The 25065-nt window shown below is 44.0% G+C and overlaps 1 protein-coding gene across 3 annotated transcripts in view; it reads left to right on the forward strand.

Moving 5' to 3' along the window:
• The window catches only part of ME3 (malic enzyme 3), a 184246-nt gene that overhangs the window by 60061 nt on the left and 99120 nt on the right, over positions 1-25065 (forward strand). For all 3 annotated transcript variants that reach the window (XM_045038640.1, XM_011286564.3, XM_023239354.2), the window contains one exon: positions 24356-24489. In XM_045038640.1, coding sequence (XP_044894575.1) covers positions 24356-24489 — 134 coding nt within the window. The remainder of the gene's footprint in view (positions 1-24355; positions 24490-25065) is intronic.

Raw genomic sequence — 25065 nt, forward strand, 5'->3', positions numbered from 1 at the left:
CAAGTACTTGCCCACCGTGGAAAAATAGCAAAGCTGGAAGGGACCTAAGGGGGGAAAAACCAGTCCAATATATTTTCAGACACTTTTCTTTACCATAGAACCTTCTTTTTTTTTTTTTATTTTTTAAAATGTTTATTTATTTTGGGAGAGAGGGAGTGCTCAAGCAGGGGAGGGGCAGAGAGAGAGGGAGACACAGAATCTGAAGCAGGCTCCAGGCTCTGAGCTGTCAGCACAGAGCCCAATGCGGGGCTCAAAATCACAGACTGCAAGATCATGACCTGAGCCAAAGTCAGTCGCTTAACCAACTGAGCCACCCTGGCACCCCCTACAGAACCTTCTTTCAAACAAAATCTCAAATAAGGAAGCCCAATGAATATCATAAAAGCTGGGTTAAACTGTGGTAGAGGAAGTAAGACAGACCCCCATTCCCACACCACTTCCTGCACAACACCACTGTGGAAACTCCTAATCTAGTTGTCCAACCTTGAAGACCATTCATTTATATTCATTCGTTAGTTTTCCCTCTCCTCCCTCCCTGTTCTCAACATTTGTTAAACACCTACTACAACGCAAGCACTAAGGTAAAAACCTAAGTGTCTAAATGGGGAGACAGACTTGTAAACAAACACTTGCAGTATCTGACAGATATTTTTAGAGCTCTAGGGTGGCAGTGAGGTTACCAAGAAAGGAGACAGCCAGTGATTCTCCAGTCAGTGCTCAAAATAAGGTTGCCGGAATTCCCAAGCCAGGAGATATATTCCCTAGCGTCTGCTGCTAAAGGAATAAAAGAGGGAGCTTTTGTGTTAGGAGCATGTGCACCTGCCCAGGCCTCCCAGCTCAGGGAGGTCTCCCCAGTGGAGTGCACAGAGCAGGCCCTGGCAGGTGGCAGAGGGCAGGGGGAGGAAGTCTCTCTCCAGCAGCTCAGGACACACAGCTGCCATCTCACAAAGAGCAGGGCCAGTGCCTTGGCCTGATGCTTTTGTCCTAGGGCACTAGGGAGTTAAGAGAGCCTTTGTGCCCAGACATCTTTGAATAACGTTGTCACTCATGAGCAAACCTGAGAGAAACCCAGGATTTCTTTCACCAGGAATGGATTGAGCCCATTAGTAAGGAAAGGGCCTTCCCCCACCCCTCATGTTCCAGCAGCATTTTGGCCCCCTCACAGCCCGAGTCCGGGACAACGCCTTACCCCGTCAGTTGAGGTGTTTGCCCTTTCTGCACTAGTGAGCCAAAGGTGTTTGGAGGTTGAAATATGTGATTTGATATGGTCATTTTGAGTCTCCTTTGCCTTAGATGCCTGGAGAGGACATGACTTTAGTCCCCTTGCCGTGGTCTCCTCAGGGCCCCATCTGTGTTTGTGAGTGCCTGAGATAATACCTGTTGACAGTGAGAGCCCCTGAACACTTCCAAAACAAGTGATTGGCATATACTTGCAAATAGCACTTGTTTCGTTCCTCTGAGAGGAGTTAAGAAAGTGAGGGAGCTAATTAATGTGGGCTAAGGGTGCATCCTGAACCGGGCACCCACCTTGGTGCCTGGTTCCCCTTGATCCTTACACCAGCAATTACTGTGATGCTGTCTGTGTAATGTCTCTCCCTCTGACCTGCAGGCTCTAGGAAAGTGAGGGAGCCTGTCTCGTGCACTGCCATAGCCCAGCTATGGCACGTACTAAGGCACACAATACATAACGCTGAATGAATACACAAATGATTTTATATGACCTCCTGACGACCTTGTGGAATTGGTATTGTCCATTTGCAGATTAATAAATTGAGGTTCTAAGAAGCAACTTACTTGCATAAGGCTACATAGCCAGTCATTAACTCCAACATTTATTAACCCAGGGCTTTGAAATTGAACCCTTGTTTATACCTGAACCTGAAGGCACTCATCTTTTTTTTTTTTTTTTGATAGTAAAAAAGAAAAGAGAAGGAATTCTTTTTTCCATGCTCTAGGAACAATTCTTGTTCTGCCTTCTCTTTATTTTCCTAAAAAATTTTTTAACGTTTTTTATTTTTGAGAGAAAGAGAGACAACATGAGCAGGGGAGGGGCAGAGAGAGAGGGAGAATCCGAAGCAGGCTGTCGACACAGAGCCTGACATGGGGCTGGAACTCACCAACTGTGAGATTATGACCTGAGCCGACGTTGGACACTTAACCAACTGAGCCACCAGGTGCCCCTGCCTTCTCTTTAGATGAGAGCAACAGGTTACCCTCTCATAATTACAACTTTATGTCCTACCAGGTCTCTGGTAGTTGAGAGAGGGTGCTTGCTAGCACAAATGCTGAATGGTGGCCTTTTCCACGGTCTTTCTTGTGGAGTGTGATTATGACTTTAAGAATGGAAAATGTCTTGGGAAATGGAAGAAGGTGTGGACTGCAGTAGCTTTGAAGGGCTTTATTCCAGGGCTAAGACTTGAGTTAGGCTTCGGATGAGTAGGATTCACCAGAGGGTTGAGGCTGGACTCTCTAGGGACAGTGTGAGCCAGAGCATGGAAGGGGCAATGAGGAATGCAAAGTCACCCACCTGCCTGGAACACAGACAGTTGGGGATCATGCCTTGTCTCCACTTAAAAGCCTATAGGAAGGAGTTCCTTGAACCACAGGCTTCTCAGCTGGACCCCAAAGTTCTCCATGACTTGGGCCTGCCTGTCCTCTGCTTGCCCAGACCTCTGACCTGCTGGGCCCAGCTGACTCCTGAAGCAGGCTGCACTGACCTTCAGCAGTATATCTCCTGGGCCTCAACATCTTACCCGGGATGCATTCTCCCTCCTTTGCCTATCGGCAGATCTTCTACTTGATCTTAGCTTAGATGTGACAGCCTTTGCAAAACTTTCCCGTCCACCATATTTGTGACCACAAGCAATTAGCCCCCTTCTTCACACTCCCAACTCCTCTTCTATTTGCATCTATTTTCTATCCAGCTTTCATGTCTGTACATCCTTGCCCCTGACCCAGCTTTCCCTTCCCTGCTCCATACCCTTCCACTTGGGTTATGGGAAAAACACCCTTCCCTTATATCTTCAGTCCCTTCCAGAACATTCTCTCCAGCTCTATCTAGTAACATCTATAACTCTCACCCTGAGCTGACTTCTTGTTAACCCCTCTCACGCTTGATTTTGCACTCCTCAACTCTCCAAGTCAGGACACAGGTAGGTACCCTTTTATTTGTTCCCTTTTATTTTAAAGCTGCCTTCGCCCATCCTCTTTTTTAAACAAACAAATAGCTTCCACAGCAACCAGGTCTGCTTCTCTGCTCCTTTTCTTAAGAGTTGTGCTGTTGAGAGATACTGACCTTTTCTCCTTTTCATCGCCGTCCCTTATCACCTTTCATTCCTTGAGGACTTTGGCTCCAGCTTACAGACTTTCCCCAGCCCTGCCATCATCTTGGATGGCTCCAGCATCGGTACGGCTGGCTCCTCCAACGCCCTGGCCTCTCCCAGCTGGAAAACTTTTCCTCCGCATTCCCCCACAGCGACTCCCAGAGTCACACCCTGGACCTTGGCACTGGGCGAAATTCCTCTGTGTGAATCACATAAATCCTAGAATCATAGAAATTGGTGATTCTAACCACACACTCCGGCCAGAGACACTGCATGGTTGGCCAGCCCTCTGAACTCCCCAAGTCTCCTGTCTCCTGTGCACCTCTGTGTCCCGGTCATCACTCCTGGCCACCAACCTAATCCAGTCCTGCTTGGAGTTCATGATCCGCCATTCCTGCCCCTCCTGTCAGTGCCCCAGATTTTGTGCACCTTTATCTTTCATTGCACTCTTTTGAGAGAAGTCACAACTCTGGATAAACCCGGCGCTTGCTTTCTCCATGCCTGTGGCAGGTGGTCAAGCCGTGTTAGAGGAAAATGTGCAACAGAGGAAAGGGGACATACATAAATTTACGATCATCAGTCTGAATGGAGCCCAGTGATGTCATTGTTTCTCTGATCACCTTGCTCTCACACTCTCCACAACCTCTCTTTGGAAACCTCTCCACTCTGACATCACCAACCCTCCCTCCCCGCAGATGATTTCCGCATGGTGCATGTAAGAGCACTGCACCTCCACGTGGCCGTGCCTCTCTCCCTCTTGTTCCAGCAGCTGAGGGGGCCTCCTCTGTCCAGGACCAGTCCCTCCACCTGGGCTCTGGCTCCCATCCTCTCCCTTCCTGAGCAACCCCTCCCATTAGCATTTCAACATGCTCAAGCCTCTCCACCTTAAGCCACTTGCCTTTGGTAGCCAAACTTTTGGAGAGTTGTGTGTGTTTGCTGTTTGTTTTCTCACCTCCTGCTCTCTCTTCCAACTACCCCAGTCTTTCTGGAGCAGACCTTCACTGGCTTACAGGGGACCTCCTCTTTGCTGAATCCAGCAGACAGTTTCCAGTCCTCATGTTACCTGACCTTTCAGAGAAATTCAGCAGTGTTGACCACTCCCTCCTTCCTTCCAGAAATGCTCCTCTTTGGCCATCTTGTGACAACCCAATTTCTCGTTCCCCTTCTGCCTCTCAGTTTCTGTCCCTTCTCACCTTCCTCTAGCACTTTATCCTCCTTTATCCAGCTTTCACATGCTGAAGTGTCTTCAGGCTCCTGCCTAGGCTCTTCCGCATTCTTTTTTTTCAACATTTATTTATTTTTGGGACAGAGAGAGACAGAGCATGAACGGGGGAGGGGCAGAGAGAGAGGGAGACACAGAATCGGAAACAGGCTCCAGGCTCTGAGCCATCAGCCCAGAGCCCGATGCGGGGCTCGAACTCACGGACCGTGAGATCGTGACCTGGCTGAAGTCGGACGCTTAACCCACTGCGCCACCCAGGCGCCCCATAGGCTCTTCCGCATTCTAAAGTCTCTCCATGGAGTCGCAATTACCACCTGTTTGCTTCCAGGTTCATTCTCTAGCCCTCTCTCTATGACCCAGATTTACAGATGCCCAGTTGCCCACTTGACATCTACAGGTGGCTGTCTCACAGGCTATCAGGCTCAGGGGGTACAAAGTGCAATTTGAGATGTGCTCCTTTCCTTCCATCCCCTCCCCACAAGTATCCTGGTCCTCACTCTTTGGCATCCCACTTCAGGGACACCGTCACAGTCATCTACTCAGTTCTGTTGGCAATTTTCCTTCACCCCTGCCTCTCACTCAACCCCAAATCTTGTCCATCACCAGCTCCTGTGCAACTCTTTCCTCCAGACATCTTATCCTTCCAGCTCTCTCCATCGGCACCCCACCATTCTAGTCCAACCTGCCATTACATTTTACCTAGATTATTGCAGGGATCTTCCAAGTTATTAACACATTCTTAGTCCCCTCCAAAAATCCTCACTGTAGCCAAAGTGATCATTTGCGAAAAAACTGCAAAGTGAATTATGTCTCTTCTCTTTCAAACCTTTCTGGGTTTTCCCATTGCCCTGTGGCTGAAAACAAGTCCTTAGCAAAGTCACCCACCTGCTGCACCATCTTGGTTCGGCCTGTGTTCATTCCTCTTTCAGAGTCTTTGAACATGCTGTTTCTTCTCCACTTAGTGTGTTTGTCTTTTCTCTGCTCAACTCTGCCTTGGCCCCTGGCCTGATTAACTCTTTATTTATCTTTCATATCTCATCTTAAATGTTGCTTCCTTAGGGATGGCTCTCCTGATCACCTCCTCCCTCCAAAGGAAACCACATCAGGGATCCTGGTTCCTCCCTTGCTGTCATAGCATCCTCTGCATCTGCTCTGTAGTAGTTCTGTGTGTGTGTGTGTGTGTGTGTGTGTGTGTGTGTGTGTTCTTTTCTTTAATTATATTTTTTATTTTTTTAAATTTACATCCAAATTAGTTAGCATATAGTGCAACAATGATTTCAGGAGTAGATTCCTTAGTGCCCCTTATCCATTTAGCCCATCCCCCCTCCCACAACCCTTCCAGCAACCTTCTGTTTGTTCTCCATATTTAAGAGTATCTTATGTTTTGTCCCCCTCCCTGTTTTTATATTATTTTTGCTTCCCTTCCCTTGTGTTCATCTGTTCTGTGTCTTAAAGTCCTCATATGAGTGAAGTCATATGATATTTGCCTTTCTCTGACTAATTTCACTTAGTGTAATACCCTCCAGTTCTATACATGTAGTTGCAAATGGCAAGAGTTCATTCTTTTTTATTGCCGAGTAATATTCCATTGTATATGTATACCACATCATCTTTATCCATTCATCTGTCGATGGACATTTTGGCTCTTTCCATACTTTGGCTATTGTTGATAGTGCTGCTATAAACATGGGGGTGCATGAGTCCCTTTGAAACAGCACACCTATATCCCTTGGATAAATGCCTAGTAGTGCAATTGCTGGGTTGTAGGGTAGTTCTATTTTTAGTTTTTTGAGAAATCTCCATACTATTTTCCAGAGTGACTGCACCAGCTTGCATTTCCACCAACAATGCAAAAGAGATCCTCTTTCTCCGCATGCTCTGTAATATCTCTTATCATGAAAGGATTCCTTAGATAATCATTTATTTATTGTCTTCCCTGCTGGCACATGAGCTTCTCTTTTTCACAGCTGTATCCCCAGCCTAGCACACTGCCTTGTGCACTCAACAAATTTTTGTCAAATGAATGTTGTTGACTTGTTTTGTAACTTTGTTTGAATGAGTGACAAATCACTTTGTCTTGTATCTTCTGTGTTAATTTCCCCTACTGGAACATAAGAATCAGGCTTTTTCATCTCTCTTTAAACCTGTATCTAGAATTGTGCATGTCATACAGTATGTGCTGAATGAATGAATGAATGAATGAATGACAACTAGTTTGAGTGAGAAGAGTGGGCCAGATGCTGGACATCTCAACAGAGATAGCAATGAGAAAAGTATTCTAAGGTCCTTATCTGTAAGCCTTGGGTTATCTGGTTTGCATTAACTTTCAGCCATAAAAATACTTTGGAGATTTGTTCCTTATAAAAAGCCAGCCTCTGATCCTGGTTTCTCACCAGGGTTTAATTGTCCCAAAAGCCCAGATACTTAACTTGAAGCTTCTGTTCTGTCCTTTTTTTTTTTTTTTTTTTTATGGGAAAATAACAGAGAAATCCCTTTGTTTCAAACTGAATAGAAACAACTTGGCTTTCGTCTTCTCCATAGGCATGGGAGCTGATGTTCTCTTTCTATTATAAACCTACCCAGTGCCAGGACTCTCATTAGGATTTTCCACTAAGGACAAAGAGAGATCTTGCTACGACAGTGTATGATGATGAGTACTATCATTGTGCTTTTGTGCTATGCAGTCTTCATACTTTAAGGCAGTAACGTTAATAAAGAATTGTATTAAATAGCAGTATTTTTCCTTCTTGTCATTGCTGCTCATTTAAAAAGCTGTATCTTTACTGGGGTGCCTGGCTCAGTTGGTTAAGCGTCTGGCTCTTGGTTTTGGCTTAAGTCATGATCTCGCAGTTTTGTGAGTTTGTGCCCTGCATCAGGCTCTGCCGCTGGTGGCATGGAACCTGCTTGGGATTCTCTGTCCCCCTCTCTCTCTGCCCCTCCCCTCTCACTCTGTCTCTCTCAGAATAAATAAATAAACTTCAAAAAAAAAAAAAGATGTACCTTTACTAATAAGTCAGCATCCACCCACCCATCCTCCTTAATTAAGCAATTGTCCTAAATGAATCTGTATTGAGATAATTTCCAAGGACAATACCCTCACCTTTCCTCCTGAATCTGTGTGTTGTGGATTAGAACTTGTGCAGGTGAAAGAAAAAGCCCAGACTCTCTGTAATCAACATTTAATGGTACAGGCCTAGGACTTGAATTTCTAGCCAGCAACCCAGGCACTCCTGATGTACAGTGAACTTAGAGACTCAGAGTCCTTAATTATAAGTGTAAGTCCTTCAACCTTTCATCCTTCAGTGCACTTTTGTGATTGGCAGACAGGCATAGAAGGGTGCTCTCTGTAGAGGAACCAGCATATACACACACAGAGGCATGAAAATGCCCAGTTTGCTAGGAATGATCTAGTTTGCTGTATTGAAGGCTACCCATGGAGGCTGGCAAGAGATGAAGCCAGAAATGACACACAGCTTATGAAAAGCCTTGTAGGCTTTAATAAAGATGCTTTAGGTTAGGAAGTGAAATTATCTAATTTGGTTTTTGGAAAATGTCTGGCAGAAGTTCTAAAAGGTATATTCCACGGGCAGGACAATGACAGCTTGGGTGAGAGTAGGGAAGACCAGAGTCCAGCTGTTGAAGAACCATTGGTTTATTAGAGACCAGGGAGACACTGAAGAGATCAAGAGGATGAGAATGAGGCACTTGGACAAGAGAGGAAAAATTAGAACCATTTAGGAGATAAAACTCCATCTGAATTTAGCAATGACTGCATATATGGGTTGGGTTGTAAGGAATACAGGATACCTCTGGAGTTTCTCCTGGGCTAATGGACTTTCTCTGGAGTTCCATTGTTGAGGAGAGAGTGGAAGATGGAGTTCTGGCAAGAAAGATGAGTTTGGTTTGGAGCATGTGGTGTTTGACAGGCCTATGAGACATGTAGGTGGTGATGCCCAGGGAGCAGATGGATATACACGGCTGGAATTTAAATGATTCTGGGGACATGATGCAAAGCATTGCCCTTGCTTGCCACCAGCTTATCACCCAAAGCGCTGTATTTAACGTAACGATAGCTGGCATTTGGTTTAGTAAGTCCTTACTAAACGTCAGACACCCTGTTGCACAGGACACATTATGAAATAGGTACTGTTACCATCCCCGATTTAAAGGGGAGGAACCTGAAACTTTTAGGTAATGTACCTAGGCCATGTATCTTGTAAGGGTCAGAGCTGGGATTCAAGCAGCTGTCTAAGTCCACCACTGGTAATCACCATCCTGTGTTACATTGTTTCTCAACCGTTCCAGCCACACCTGCAGTTAAACAGGCACTTTACATCACAAACCAGCGCCCATAGATACACACTACCCTGTGTGCACCACTCACACAGGCAATTAAATAAACAGTGAGCCAAACAGTACTCACCCTCACTAAACTGATGCAACCCTATATTTTCTATTCAAATCCATCATTTTTTAAAACGTTGGTTGTTCCCAGGGTGCCTGGGTGTCGGTTTAGTGTCCAACTTTGTCTCAGGTCATGATCTCATGGTCCATGGGTTCAGCCCTGCGTTGGGCTCTGTGCTGACAAATCAGAGCCTGGAGCCTACTTTGAATTCTGTCTACCTCTCTCTCTGCCCCTCCCCTACTCATGCTCTGTCTCTCTCCACCTCTCAAAAATGAATAAACATTAAAAAAACATTTTTTAATGTCAGTTTTTCCCTAGTAAATTGATTTCACAGCCAGAGTCTGAGTCTGACAAACACTGCTCTATTTTGCTCTCCTGGGGAGAGCATTTCATTTCTATTCCCAATCCTTGTCATTCCCTGCACCTTTGGAGAAAGAACACTGAAATGGTGCTGCATGTGTCCTACTTTTGTCTCTAGAGAAGGTATTAAAGGTAAAAGCTTGGGAACACTCACTTGCATAGACTGCTTGAGCCTCGTCTTTAATGTGGCTGACCGAGGTCATTGTAGAATGTGCAAAATCACAGCAAAGAATGCAGTGCAAAGCAGTGTGAGCAAAATAGTGATTGCCAGTATGAGCTTCAGTGGCACACAGGCCTGGGTTCGTATTCAGCTCTATACCTTATTAACCGTATAATTTGGGGCAGATATTTTACTTCAGAGGGTATTGTAGAAGGATAAAATTGAAATAGTGTGCTGATTCTTTCAACAACTACACAAGCCTAGCCCTTAGTAGACTAACTTACAAACTGAATATTCATCTGTAAATGCAAATTAAAATTTCCAGGATATTTAGTAATGACCCAATCATTCAATGATCAGCAAGCTATTAGTAAGTCATTTAAAGGAGGCTTTATTTTATTTTATTTTATTTTTTTAAATGTTTATTTAATTTGAGAGAAAGAGAGAGAGCAGGGGAGGGGTGGAGAGAGGGAATCCCAAGCAGGCTCTGCACTGTCAGCACAGAGCCCAATGTGGGACTTGAACTCACGAAACTGTGAGAGCCGAAACAAGAGTCAGACACTTAACCCACTGAGCCACCCAGGGGCCCCTAAATGAGACTTTGAATGTTGATTTTACTTAACACAGGATGAAGTAGGTCTTAGAAGAGCCTGGTGGCTAAGTGTCACTAAATATAGCCCTGGGCACAGAGTTGTTTATTTCAGGACATTTGGAGGGGAGGTTACCCTGTGAGTTTTCCTTCAGAGTAGACAGTGTCACTCCAGAACAGCTGTGTTACATGTGCAGGAATCCCAGTGCCCTTACAGGAAATCATCAGTGGAAAGAGCTGTTTGATTAAATACAAACCTATACCGAAACTTATAGGTCCCAGAGCTGATAATGTTTATGAAATGAGAACTCTTCTAGAAGACTTTGAAATTAATGAGGTGAAAAAGTTAGATTCTGTCTCATGAGGGAAGAAAGAACCAGTTCAATGTCGATTAGCGAAGCAAAGTACTGGGTACAAATAAACTCACAGGCTTACGGTTCTACATTTCCTTTCCCTTTCTTTTAATATAAATCTAATTAAAAATGGAAATACAGTTCAGAAAGCATTCCTGGTACTTGAACTTTTAACTTTCAGTCCAGTCCCCTTTGACTTTCTCTCATTAATTTTAGATTTCCATCAGGTTGTCACTACTAGTTAAAATTTATCAGGGGCATACTCTTAACCCCCAGGTAAATGGTGTCCCAAATGTGAGTACCAAGAAAGATAAATACACTGGACTGAGGATAGAGTTAAGAGAGGGCACAATAAACAGGATGAGAAATTCTTTTTTTTTAATGCTTATTTATTTTTGAGAGAGAGAGAGATAGAGAGCGAGCAGGGGAGGGGCAGAGAGAGAGGGAGACAGAATCCCAAGTAGGCTCCGTGCCATCAGCGCAGAGCCCGATGTGGGGCTTGAACCTACAAACCATGAGATCATGACCTGAGCCAAAACCAAGAGTTGGATGCTTAACCTACTGAGCACCCGTGCGCCCCTCGGATGAGAAATTCTAAGGACACTCTAGGCTGCTGTACCTCTCAGGAGCATGATATCCATGAAGTCTTGCATTCTTTGCCATGCTCAGCATCTAGTAAGGACCCGGACACAGCTCTGTTTACTGAGTGCCTCAATGAGCTGGGCACACCATGCAGGGGGTTCTGTTAGTCCCCACAGCAGTCTTTGGAAATGGGTATTGCTATCTTCATTCCATAGATGAGGAAACTGAGGATCAGAGAGGTTAAGAAAGCTGTCCAGGATCACACAGCTGTTGGGGACAGAGCCACAGTTTGAATACAGGGCCAGTGACTTCGAAGCCTGATCTCCCTTCTCCATGGTCTCTCATGGGCAAGTCTGTACCTGAAGTCTAGCAAAAAACACCACCAGTGTTATTTTGCTGAGCACCCCAGCCTGCCAGGCACTAGATTAGTCCGCATAATTCCAAATTAATTCCAAAATATAAAATGGTGTAAAGGACACTGGTTTGAATGAATAGATCACTAAACTGAAATCCCATGGAGGCAGAGGACATATATATTTGGTCCCTCACTGTATATCGGATGCCTAGTATGTGGCTGATCCTCAGAGCATACTTGTTAAATGAGTGATTATGTAAAAAATTAATGAACCAACAATTTGAAATGGAATTCAAAGTTCAAGTCCCATTTCTGCAAATTGCTGGGGCTTCGATTTTAGGGAAATCATTTCATTGTCTTAGCCTTAGTGTTACCATCTGCAAGATGGGCATAACACTTTCATAGCCTGCCTTATAGGGGACTGGTCTTTACTGTACCTTGGGACAGCCTGTGGCTGTTTAGAAACTCCTCATCCAGGCATCCATCCCAAGAATTCTGACTTGATGGGTATGGGTTGTGATCTGGGCATTTAAAGCTCCCTAGGTGGTTCTAAGGGGTAGCACAGTTTGGAACCACTGTCATAGGGATATTCTTTTTGTTTGGGGGGATTGTCAAACACAGCAAAGGAAATAAAACTGCTTTGTAAAATCCAAAGATGCAGTTAAATATAAACAGTTGTTAAAAGTCAGTGCAGAATGACTCTGGGCCTAGAACTCCTGCTGCCTAATGACAGAGGAGACGGGTTACTCTGATCTCTTCTGTGTCACATCAGTCATCTGTCTCCAGGACAAATGACCTCCTTCTTGGTTCATCTGATCAGTGGGCAGAGTTGAGGCTGAGGCCCAGTAGGAGGAGGATTTGGTTGCCCTCAGGGCTCGAACAGGTTAACAGTGACCTGCTGGACAGTTGCCCTGTTGGATGAACTTGCCTTGGGCAGGTTCACGTGCAGTACTGGCTGTCCCACCCACTCATCCGCACGCACTAGGCATATGTGTACAATGCCTATTCAGAGACCCTCCCAAATGCGCCTGTTTGTTTGATTTTTCCTGGTCATGGTTCACTTTTTGACCCAATCCTCCCAGGCTGGGCCTGTCAAAGAGCTCTTGTATTGTTGTAGGAAGGAAGCGGTCCTCCCTTGTCCTCAGCCGGTCCCCTGTTCGTCACCTTCCTCTGCTGCTACTCTGTTGAGGGTCAGCTGAGTAAGAGGGCCATCAGTGTGCCAAGAATAATATTATTTAAATTTTAAATAATGGTCTCTTGGGAAGAAAGGGTCATGAGGCATTCAAACTGCCACAGAGAATTTTGCCAAGAGAATGATTCATAAGCCTTCCAACTATCTACCCCTCTCCCCTTGTTCAATTAGGACAAAATCCTAAAGTTGCCAAGTATTTCAGGAGCAGATTCTTCCATTTCCCTTGCATGTTGGTCCTTATCCAACAACTCCTCAAAAACCAGTCTTCTCATGGCAAGACAATTGAAATGGCCATTATTCTCACATGCTTTTGAATAGCATGTATTAGCCACGTGCCCTCAGCATGTCATTGACCTGTCAGAGCCTCAATCTCTTTTATACCTGGTGATATAACACCTGCCCAATCTAGGACCAGATGCCATGAACCATCTGAGACCATTCCAGAAATAATAAAGCAGTAGAAATATGCAAGGCATGCTGGACCAAAAGGGCACACAGCTCATATAGTCCTAATCCCTGCCCTCAAGGAACTTACTGCCTTGAAGGGAAAAGAGACAAGAAAGGAAATAAATGCCATCCAGGGCAGTTGCTAAGTAGCTTCTAGTCCTGAATCCAGAGGAATTTGAAACAACAACAGTCCCAGTCTTTTTTTTTTTTTTTTTGTAGCCTTTCTGACACTTTTTTGAATTAATGAAATCTCAACATCCATGTTCTCATTTGACTGACACAGTCACCCAGTGAAGGCAGCAGACTCAGAGAGGTGAAGTAAGTTCCCTGGAGTCCCACAGCCTGAAAGTGGAGGAACTGATGTAGGCCCTTGGCCTGAAGCTCCCTTCCCACTCCCCCACACTGGCTGCATGAGCACAGCACCTCTGTGTGGGGGGCCTTATGCCATGGAAGGAAAATGGGATTGTATTTCTCAGTAGAACAGGAACTTTTCCATACATTTGCAACCCACAGCACCAAAGCCCAGTCTTGGAGCCCAAAACTGGGTTAAGGTTAGCTCTGGGCATAATGAACAGCATATCCTCCACTTTCGGGAATTTACAGTCTGTTTCTGGATCTGTGATTTTGCACCGATCCCAGAAGTGTGTCTGGGGGGAAGGCCATTCTCAGATCTGTGTCTGTGAAGACTTCCTGATGCCTGTGTTTCTAAGACCCCCAAATATCCATCTCAGGAATGTGCTCAGGGGCTCTTCACAAACCTGGGATTCAGTGAGAGAATGGCAGCCTCAGTCACCCCACTTCCTACCTACAGCAGTCCATGTCACCCTAACTTATAAAAATCCCAAACGGATAGGTCATGAAGTACTATGCAAAAGGAGGAGGAAACGCCTTCCAGTCCTCTAGCAGCTAATCAGCTTCAACTGTACCTTTTGGGAGCTGGTGGCACACAGCTCTGTCCCAGCTGCTGCAGTGAACGGACGGAGGAAGTGGGTTATGGCATATGCAGTCCGCTTCAAGCGTGATGTAATGATGGTGGAATGCAATCCCTTTACACGTGAGTCTGCTGTCCTTCTTCCATAGTTATACTGGTCAGAGGAAACACGGCTGCATGTGTGTCACGAGCTGAGTACATGATTGCACGGGTACAAGCGCATCTGCTTGCAGACGGGCTGACTGGCCCAGTGCTGACACAGAGGTCCACTCAGCAGTAGCTGAACTGTTAAAGTCACTGGCTCTATTTGGAGAAGCAGAATAATTTCATCTCCCCTGAAATAAAAGCCAGCTCGATCCACAACCTGTTGAACCTGTTAACTCTCAGGAGCACTTGCCTTGCTTCAAGAGTATGAATACTGGAAACATACGGACCTGGGTTCTACTCCTGCTTCTTCCATCAACTCACTGTGTGACCTTGGGCAAATTAACTTACCCCCTCTGGCCTCAGTCTCCTAGTCCATAAATGGGGATACTAATCATACGATTGTTAACCCAGGGTTGCTGTGATGATTGGAGATGACAGGTAGAAAGTGCCTGTCTCAGTGCCTGACACAGCCCAGTAGGTGCTCAATAAAAGCTAATGGTTGCTGCTGTTACTGATGATGACACTGCTGTGCTGTAGCCACACGTGAGCTGCTTTGAAGTGTCTGCTTTTTACCACCCTGAGTTTATTACCTAGTAATTAATGCTGAAGAAACCAAACAAAAAATACATTTCATTGCTAAACTGTATGACAGTGACTCTGAGGGAAGGGGGAGAGATGTGTGAAATGGGGTGTCAGGGACAGCCTCCTGGAGGAGGGGCCCTGGACTGTGGATTGGGAAATGGAGGAGGGAAGCTGTCAAAGCATAGCGGGCCGGATACAGATGTGAGTCAGTGCATGGCAGCAGAAAGAGTGTGCCCATCGGGGCGTGGGGAGGATGCACAGAGCAGCCAAGGCAGGAGCCTTGCACAGCCGTGGATGGGCAGTTACATTCGATGTGATGACATCACTCCAGCCCCTACTCCTCCAGCCCCTTCTGCCAGACTAGCTCCTGACCACCCTTTAGGGCTTATCTCCAGCATCTGCCAGTGAGGTCTTGTGTGCACCCTGTCCCATGGACACAACAGTAATGATAATAGGGAACAGCTAGCACTCACGGAGCACCTCCTATGTGCCGGGACCTGTGCTGAGCATTTTACAGGCATTATTTCATTGAATCCCACAACAGGTGAAAGAGATCAGGGCGTGGCTTGCTCAGGGCAGAGTCCCAGAATCTCCATTATATGTTAACCCATGTGACTCCTCTAATAGACTCAGGATGGCAGCAACCAACACCTCTTTCCTTTCGAACTCCCCAGTGTCTAACGTGGTAGTCCTGGCACAAAGTAGGAACTCATAAATGCATGTGGAATGAATGAGAAGAAATTGTCAAGTGTCCAGCAAGGCTCTGGATCCAGAGGCACCAGGCAGGTCACCAAGTGGGTTGGGGAGGCCTGCCCTCAGAGGAGCTAAGTCACAAGGCACCGAGCACTGGGAAGCTTGGATCTCTGAACAGCAGGAGGCTGGGTCAGGGGCACAGCCTGAGGGGCTTGCTGCCCCTGAGCCCTGCCATTTGATGATGGGATCTATTCAGACATCTTCTCTCTGAAGTCAGAAAGTTTTGTCCTGAGAACTTAGGCTATGCTGAGCCCATAGGCAGAGTTCAGTAGCTGGGCTAGAGATCATTCGGAGAAGATGATAAACTAAGTAAAGTTGGGGGTGACAGTTAAGAGATTAACACTGGTACAGCTAAGCACTGACCAATCAAAACAGTCCCAGGCCTTTAGTTCTAGAATAGGGTCTTGAGGCCACCCACTCTGCCAGACATTAACTCCTCGGTCATTGGATCTTGGCGAGGTCCAGAGATGCCCTGAGAGAAGCCAGAGCTGGGAGGTACACTTGGCTGAGGGAGTGGTCAGAGCAGTGGCTCTGTAACAGTAAAAACCTTATAAGAGTAGTAACTGTAGGTCCCTACTCATGTGGGCTGAATACCACAAGGGTATGAGGTTGAACTATAATGAAGAGAGCCATTTTTCAAAAGCCACTTGTTCTATTTTGAGGGCTTTGTTACAATTAGATAATACAATGCATAACTCTTACTTAACCAGGCACACAGAGACTATAATTTCTCAACGTGGTAAAAATGAATAAGGGCCCCACTGTGAACTCCTCCGTGTTGTACAAGCCCTACTTTTACCTCAGGATTCCTGGTATACCTTATGGGAATTATATGACTTTTTGACATACAGATCAAGAGTCTTGAGTGTCAATTAGCAAATTTTATTTATTTTTTAGAGAAATATAAATTCAAATACTTCTCTGCTATGTGCTAGTGAATCATCTTGTGCTAATCCTATTTTGGAGGCCATCATACAGCTAACGTGCCTGAATTTCTGCTTGACAAACTTGTAAATCTGAAGTTGCCTTCACATTAGCTTCAGGATGAAAAGAAGCTTCTAGAAGTATTTTTTTAATCCCTGAAATTACCAGTTGCTAAACCGTCGTAATTTTTCCCTCAAATACAAAAGAAGTTGGTGGCAATCAGCCAAGAGAAACACTTAGCCTTGTAGAGAGAAGAGGACTATTATTAAAAGCCACAGCGGTCATTAGCAAAGATGATGTCATAATTCAATGCCTGGGCCTCCCTGGGATCCCCGGGGCCAAGAAGAGACGATCACAGTCTTTACCAAGCCAGTGAACAGTCTCCTGCCTAATGGTGTTTGGTGAAAGTGCTCAGTGTCCAGGGTGGGCAGTTTCCTGCAAAATGATCGGGGACCTCAGTGTTGCACCAGCTTGCAAAGCCGGTGGCCAGCACAGGGGATTTATGAACTGGTGACTTTGGGCTTTGATGAAGAAAAAGTGTGGAATTTTATGTGTGAACAGTACTTTGAGAATTCTTTGTGAGTCATACTTTCAAACACAGTGGAGCCTATCTTAGGATAGAACTTTCTTACACCTCCAGCACATTGGAGAGGGGGGGGAACAACTCTTCAGGATTTTCACTAAGCTGAGATGTCTTTATTGCTTTTTAAAAACACTGGAGGAGCCCAGTATTCATGGTTTTAGAGATTACAAAACAAAAACAAAGAGAAAATTGGGAGTAACCAAGGAGTCTAACTTTTATTCACTTCTTTATTTTTCTTTCTTTCTTTCCACTTATCTGCCACCACCTGTATCCCAACTCACATTTTTCTGAGGCCTGTCCACCAAGGCCCTGGTAGGGAAATATGGTAATGGCAACACATGAAGCCTGTGATCACATCTTGGTTCTGTCACTTGCTGCTAGTCAATGAAATCATGAAGAAATGATTGGCACCAAATGTGCTCACTGATTGTAAGATGCATCCTGGTTAAGAAGCAATGAAATACAGGCCACAGCTGGGCAACTTCTAGAGCATGATATAACCTCTCTTGGTTAGACATCTCCTCTAGAAACGTTGTAGAACCTCATCTAGTAGAGGTTGTAAAACCTCTGCACAGTGTGGTTGTAAGGATAAAGTAAGATTGGGTATTTATGAGACCCCCTTTCTTGGAGCTGATGATGGCAACAATCCTAACGTGTGGACGATCAGCATGCGGGCTTGCATCTCCATCATTACTGAACTCTCTCTAACAGAGCTTGTAATAATCGTAGGAGAGGAGGTATTTTTCAGCTGGCAGGGCAATGCGGGGAGCTCTGGTGTTCAGGGGCTCTGGGGGCAGCTAGACTGCCCTGGGAACAATCTAGCTCTCGCTTACCACGCATAGCCTTCCCCACTTGTGGGAGGAACATTGCGCTACCTGGGGCTCATTGTGGATGCAGGGCTTAACCAGAGTTTCTCCAGGTGCCATCAGCCTCGGATACGATGGCGGCCACACTGACAGAATAAGCAATTAACTAATTAATTAATTAAAAACTGCTCTCAGTCCCCTACAAAACCCCCGTGGAGATTCTGCTCTCTTCCTTGTTGATGTCCTCCACCCGTGGCAGCCACTCAGGAGCTCACTACTGTCGTCACTCCCAGGACCCTTTATGAGAAAGCCAGGAGCTTCTAGGCTGTGCCGCCCGAGCTCTACACAGAAAAGGTCTTCTTCACACCGTGGGTGGCACTCTATCATGTTGGGATAAAGGTAGGGCAGCTGTGGTCCCCGTGTCTCCCAGTGTCCCTTAGAGAACAGTCCCTGAACTTCAGCCAGCAGACGCTGTCTCCAGAGGGCTTAACAGGCCAGGGAGCAGATTCCATGACGTCCCACTTGTTCCCCATCTCCCTGCCCGCGCCCAAACCAGAAAAAGCTTGTTTGTGAAAGACTCTGGTAAGAGAATGAAAAGACCAGCCACATACTCAGAGACATAGTTAGAAAATACATGTCTGATACAAGATTTGGATCCAAAACACACAAAGAATTCTTTTAAGACAGCTTTATTGAGTTATAATTCACCCATGTAAAGTGTACATCTTAATGGTTTAGGGTATAATATGTTATTAATTCTTTTTTAAAGTTGTGGTAAAGTATAACAAAATTTGCCATTTTAACCATTCTTAAGTGTACAATTAAGTGGCATCAAGTGTATTCACAAAGTTGTCCAACCGTCACCACTGTCCATTTCCAAAGTTTTTCATCATATCCCAAACAGAAATTCTGTAACCCTTAAGCAATAACTTACCACCTCAGCCCTTAGTAATCTTAATCTACGCTGTCTCTGTGAATTTGCCTATTTTCACATTTCATGTAAGTGGAATCCTGTATTTGTCCTTCCATACCTCGCTTATTTCATTTAGCATGTCATTTTCAGGGTTCACCCATGTAGCAGAATGTATCAGAACTTCATTCCTTTTTACACTTGACTAAATCTTCATTGTTCCTGTATACATTTTGTTTATCTCCTCATACGTTGGGTTGATTCCACCTTTCAGCTATTGTGAATAATGCTGCATTGGATGTTGGTGTACAAGTGTCTATTCAAGTCCTTGTTTTTCATTCCTTTGGGTATATATCTGGGTGTGAGTTGCTGGGGTCATCTGGTAATTCTATGTTTAGCTTTGAGGAACTGCTAAACTATTTTTCCATAGAGGCTGCAACACTTTCCATTCGTACCAGCAGTATATGAGGGTTTTAATTTTTCCACAGCCTCATCAACACTTGTCATTTACTGTTGTTATTACAGCCATTCTAGTGGGTATGAAATGGTATTTCATTGTAGTTTTGATTTGTATTTTCCTAATGATTAATGATGCTGACCGTTTTTCATGTGTTATTGGCCATTTATGTATCTTCTTTGGAGCAATGTATATTCAAGTTATTTATTTGCCCACTTTTCAATTGGGTTGTTTTTTGTTGGTTCTGTTATAGCAATTATTTATAGATTCTAGATATTAAATGCCTTATGTTATTTCCAAATATTTCTCCCATTCTCTAAGTTGTCTTTTCACTTTCTTAATAGTTAGTGTCCTTTTTGCACAAAAGTTTTCAAATGAAGTCTATGTACTTAATTTTTCCTTTGTTACTGGTGCTTTTAGTATCACATCGAAGAACTCATAGCTATATCCAAGGTCATGAAGGTTTACCCCTGTGTTTTATTCCAAGAGTTTTATGATTTTAGCTCTTATACTTAGGTTATTGATCCACTTTTTGTTAATTTTTGTATTGAGTATGAGGTAGGGATCCAACTTTATTTTTTTGCATGTGGAAATCCAGTTATCCCAGCACATCTCTTTAAGAGACTGTTCTTTCCCCCATTGAATGGACTCAGCATTCTTGTCAAAAAGCAATTTGCCATAAATGTATGAGTTTATTTCTGAACTCTTGATTCTATTCTGTTGATCTATTTATCTATCCTTAGGCTAGTACCCTGTTTTGATTATTGTAGCTTTGTGTTACATTTTAAAATCTTCTTTTTTAAAAATGGTTTTTGGGGGCACCTGGGTGGCTTAGTCAGTTAAGCATTCAACTCTTGATTTCTGCTCAGGTCATGACTTCATGGTTCATGAGTACAGAGCCCCGGGTCAGGCTCTGTACTGACAGTACGGAGCCTGCTTGGGATTGTCTCTCTCCTCTCTTTGCCCCTCCCCCATCCATGCACTTTCTCTCTGTCTCTCTCTGTCTCTGTCTCTGTCTCTCTCTCTCTCTCTCTTTCAAAATAAATAAATAAATAAATAAATAAATAAATAAATAAACAAACAAACTTAAAATAATGGTTTTGTTTCCTGTCACACATATAAGTCCTTCATCCATTTTGAGTTTATTTTTGTGAATGGTGTAAGAAAGTGGTCTAGTTTCATTCTTCTGCATGTTGCTGTCCAGCAATTTCTTACTTGACACACCTCCAAAGACAAGGGAATTAAAAGCAAAAATGAACTATTGGGACCTCACGAAGATAAAAAGCTTCTACACAGCAAAGGAAACAATCAACAAAGCTAAAAGGCAGCCGATGGAATGGGAAACGATATTTGCAAATAACATATCGGATAAAGGGCTAGTATCCAGAACCTATAAAGAACTCACCAAACTCAATACCCAAAAAACAAATAATCCAGTGAAAAAATGGGCAGAAGACATGAATAGATACTTCTCTAAAGAAGACATCCAGATGGCCAACAGGCACATGAAAAGATGCTCAACATCACTCCTCATCAGGGAAATACAAATCAAAACCACATTGAGATATCACCTCATACCAGTTAGAGTGGCTAAAATGAACAAATCAGGAGACTATAGATGGTGGAGAGGATGTGGAGAAACAGGAACCCTTTTGCACTGTTGGTGGGAATGCAAACTGGCACAGCCACTCTGGAAAAGAGCATGGAGGTTCCTAAAAAAATTAAAAACAAATCTACCCTATTACCCAGCAATAGCACTGCTAGGAATTTACCCAAGGGATAACAGGAGTGCTGATGCATAGGGGCACTTGTACCCCAATGTTTATAGCAGCACTCTCAACAATAGCCAAATTATGGAAAGAGCCTAAATGTCCATCAACTGATGAACGGATAAAGAAGTTGTGGTTTACATATGGAATACTAGTTGGCAATGAGAAAGTATGAAATGTGGCCATTTGTAGCAATGTGGATGGAACTGGAGAGTGTTATGCTAAGTGAAATAAGCCATACAGAGAAAGACAGATACCATATGTTTTCACTCTTATGTGGATCCTGAGAAACTTAACAGAAGACCATGGGGGGGAGGGGAAGGGAAAAAAAAAAAGGTTAAAGAGGGAAAGAGCCAAACCATAAGAGACTCTTAAAAACTGAGAATAAACTGAGGGTTGATGGGGGGTGGGAGGGAGGGGAGGGTGGGTGATGGATATTGAGGGGGGCACCTGTTGGTATGAGCACTGGGTATGGAAATCGATGTGACAATAAATTTCATATTAAAAATTAAATTAAATTAAATTAAATTAAATTAAATAATGGTTTTGTTTGTCCAGGGTCCCTTGCTATTGCATATGAATTTGAGGATTGACTTTTCTATTTCTGCAAAAGAGGCCATTTGAGTTTTGATATGGGTTACATTGAAACGTAGATCAAAGAATTGTTCAAACTTAACATTAAGGAAAACAAGCAAAAAAATGGGTAAAATTCTGAGCAGATACCTCACCAAAAAAGGTACACAGACGGAAAATAAGCATATGAAAAAATGCTCACCATTAATATGTCAATAGAGAGTTACAGATTAAAACTACAATAATATGCCATTACAGTTCTATTACAATGACTAAAATTTTAAAAACTGGCAGTACCAAATGCTAGAAAGGATGTGGAGCAATAGAAACTCCATTGCTGCGGTAGGAATGCAAAATAGCACAGCCACTTTAGAAAACAGTTTGGCAGTTTGTGTAAAAAGCTAAACATAGCCTTACCATATGATCTAGCACTTGCACTCCTACGTATTTACTCAATTGATTTGAAAACTTATGTCTGCACAAAAACCTGCACATGAATATTTATAGCAACTTTATTTATATTCACCAAAAACTGGAAGCAACCAAGATGAATAGATAAACGGAGAAACTAGGGGACAGCCAGACCATGGAATGTCCTCCCACGATGAGAAGAAATGAGTTAGGAAGCCACAGAAATAGATGGATGAACCTTATGTGCTTCTGGCTAAGTGAAATCAGCCAATCTGGAAAGGCTACATACTGTGTGATTCCAGTTGTATGACATTCTGGGAAAGATAAAACTGTACAGACAGCCAAAAAATCAGTAGTTGCCAGAGGTCCAGGGGGAGGAAGGGAGGGATGAATAGGTAAAGCACATGGGATATTTAGAGCTGTGAGACTATTTTGCATGATGCCATCATGTTGGATTCAAGACCTTATGCATTTGTCAAAACTCCTACAACTTTACAGTACGAAGAATGGATCTTAATGTATCCAGATTTTTTTTCCAAATAATCTAATAGGCTACTGGATCAAATGCACACTGTAACATGAGAATACAACTGTGTTATATCATACATAAATGTATGATACAACCTCAGTGAAGGAGTGGAAGGAAAAGTGCTGACCTAAGTAGCTGTGGAAATAAGTGAAGTTTGGAAGACTAAAGGCAAAAGGAACAGCTTATAAGCACTATAATCTAGTGAATTAAGTTGTTTCCCATGGTGGCATGGGTTAACAATTCTGATACCAAATGTGTATACTGGAATTGAGTAATTAAGTACATGGGTGGCAGGTGGTGGGAGCTTAGTCTCTCAATGGTGCAGTAAGAATTTACAGATTAGCAAAGTGATGAGGCTAGAATGATCCATGCAGTAATGGATTAGAGATATCACTATGAAGTTATGTTTAGCTTAATATAGATTCATTTCCTTGCTCTTTCAGCTGAGAGGGACTAGAAACAATAAAACCCCAGTAGTAAGTAGCACATGTATTGAGTAGTGGTTTCCAGTGCCATATTTCAAAGAAGGAATTAGGTCTCCTTGAATCAATGGCTGATTCTAGGACCGGAGCAGGCTATAACATAAAAGGTGATCCTAGATCATCTTGTGCCAGAAAGTAAGAAGTAGATGAGAGAGAGAAAGAGATGGAGGGAGGGAGGCAGGAAGAAAGTGAGAGAAAGAAAAGAGAAGAAAATGAAAAGAAAGAAAGAAGGAAGGAAGAGAGAGAAAGAGGAAGGAAGGGAGAGAAAGAGGGAGTGAGGAGGAAGGAATTAGGGGAATATGTCAAAGGGACACAGGAGCCATCTGAAAGAGTTTCCAATGGCCAAAGCTGGAACAATTTGAGCAACAAAATAAATATTAGATTATAACCCAAAGTATAAAATAAGTACCCATGAGTCCATTCTAATATAAATAAATGATTGAATAAATAAATGGGGAGAAGAGACAAATCTTGCATGCAGAAGATTCCAAAAAAAGAGTCACTTTATGGTGGAGAACGCTGACAAGCACTACCCAGCCAGGTGATCAGGGTCGCGATCAAGGTTGATATCAACAGTGATAAATCGTGTTGACAGTATGTATCTTGATCTGATGTGTAAAATGGCACTTTGTGTCTTCCTTCTAAAAACCCATAACCCCAGTAGAGTCATGAAAAAAACATCAGACATATTCCATAGAAGGGTATTGTATAAAATACATGACCAGTGCTCCTCAAAACTCTCAGTCATCAAAAACAAGGAAGGTCTGATAAACTGTCAGACAGAGGAGCCTAAGGAGACATGATCACTAGATGTAGTGTGGGATCCTGCAAAAAGAACAACAGAAAGGGCCATAGGTAAAAACTAAGGAAGGCTATAGGGCACCTGTGGCTCAGTTGGTTGAGTGCCTGAGTCTTGATTCCAACTCAGGTCATGATCCGAGGGTTGTGGAATTGAGCCCTGCATCAGCCTCCACGTTGAGCATGGTGCCTACTTAAGATGCTCTCTCTGCCCCACCCCCTGCCCCTCTTCGCTGCTCATTTGCTCTCTAAAACAAAAAAAAACTCAAGGAAGCCTGAATAAACTATGGCGTTTGCTTCATAATAATGTGTCACTATAGGTTCTTTAGCTCTAACAAATGTACTGAAGTGATAGACGATATTAATAATAGAAATTGGCTGAGGGGATATATGGGAACTCTCTGTACTGTCTTCTCATTTTTTCTGTAAATCCAAAATTGTTCTAAAAAATAAAACACATTTAAAAAAAAAACTAACCAAAAAAACTGACCACGTAGATATTTTCCTCATTCTTCCAGGAAGAATCTGAAACTCAGAAGAATCCAAGTACTTGGCACAAGATTGCCCGTCATTTAAATGGCAGAGGTGGGATTCAAATGCAGGGCCCACTGTTGAATCAGTGACTTTTGCCTGTCTGTGGATGGAACCTTTCTGTTCTGTAGTTTTACACATATCCCTTCATGTGTGTGTGTTTCTTTCTTGTTCTTCCCAGGGGATGGCCTTTACACTTGAAGAAAGGTTGCAGCTTGGAATCCACGGCCTGATTCCCCCCTGCTTCCTGAGCCAGGACGTCCAGCTTCTCCGGATCATGAGATACTACGAGCGGCAGCAGAGCGACCTGGACAAGTCAGTGCCTAGATCTGCTCTCTCTACTCGAGCCACAGGCTGAGCTGTTTCTTGTGGCCCATACAAGGTTCTCTTGGTTCTCTGCAGCAGGGAAAGGCTGAGAGCCCTGAGACATCCCAGACCCAGCCCTGTCTTCCACAGGGTGGTGGTCTCCCTGAGGGATAGAGCTTGTCATGATAGAGGCACTGTAGACATGTCTTGGGAGAACTGGGAAGGGAGACTGACGTCCAACCAGTGGAATCTGGTTGGGCCTCTGGGAAGTGATGTTATCTGAGTCAGCCAGAGAAGCACTGATGGGACTTCAGCAGATGGCACTGGGGTTCATGGAAGGCATTTCACTCAACAGGGAGAAAGGGAGCAAGGGGGAGAAGGGTGGTACATGGCCCAGGTTCATATGGTAAGGGGAATGTGTGGGAGAAGAGAGGAGGTGCACAATGACACCTCCGAAGGGACCTCAGATGTCATATGTTAGAGCCGTTAATAACCCTGCCTCCCTTCTGGGTTCTCCCAGTGGAGATACTACACGAAGAGCCAAATGAGGGATCACAGGGTCAGCTTTGTCAGTTTTTACTAAAG

The sequence above is a fragment of the Felis catus genome, chromosome D1 (genome assembly GCF_018350175.1).
Source record: "Felis catus isolate Fca126 chromosome D1, F.catus_Fca126_mat1.0, whole genome shotgun sequence".
Lineage (NCBI taxonomy): Eukaryota > Metazoa > Chordata > Mammalia > Carnivora > Felidae > Felis > Felis catus.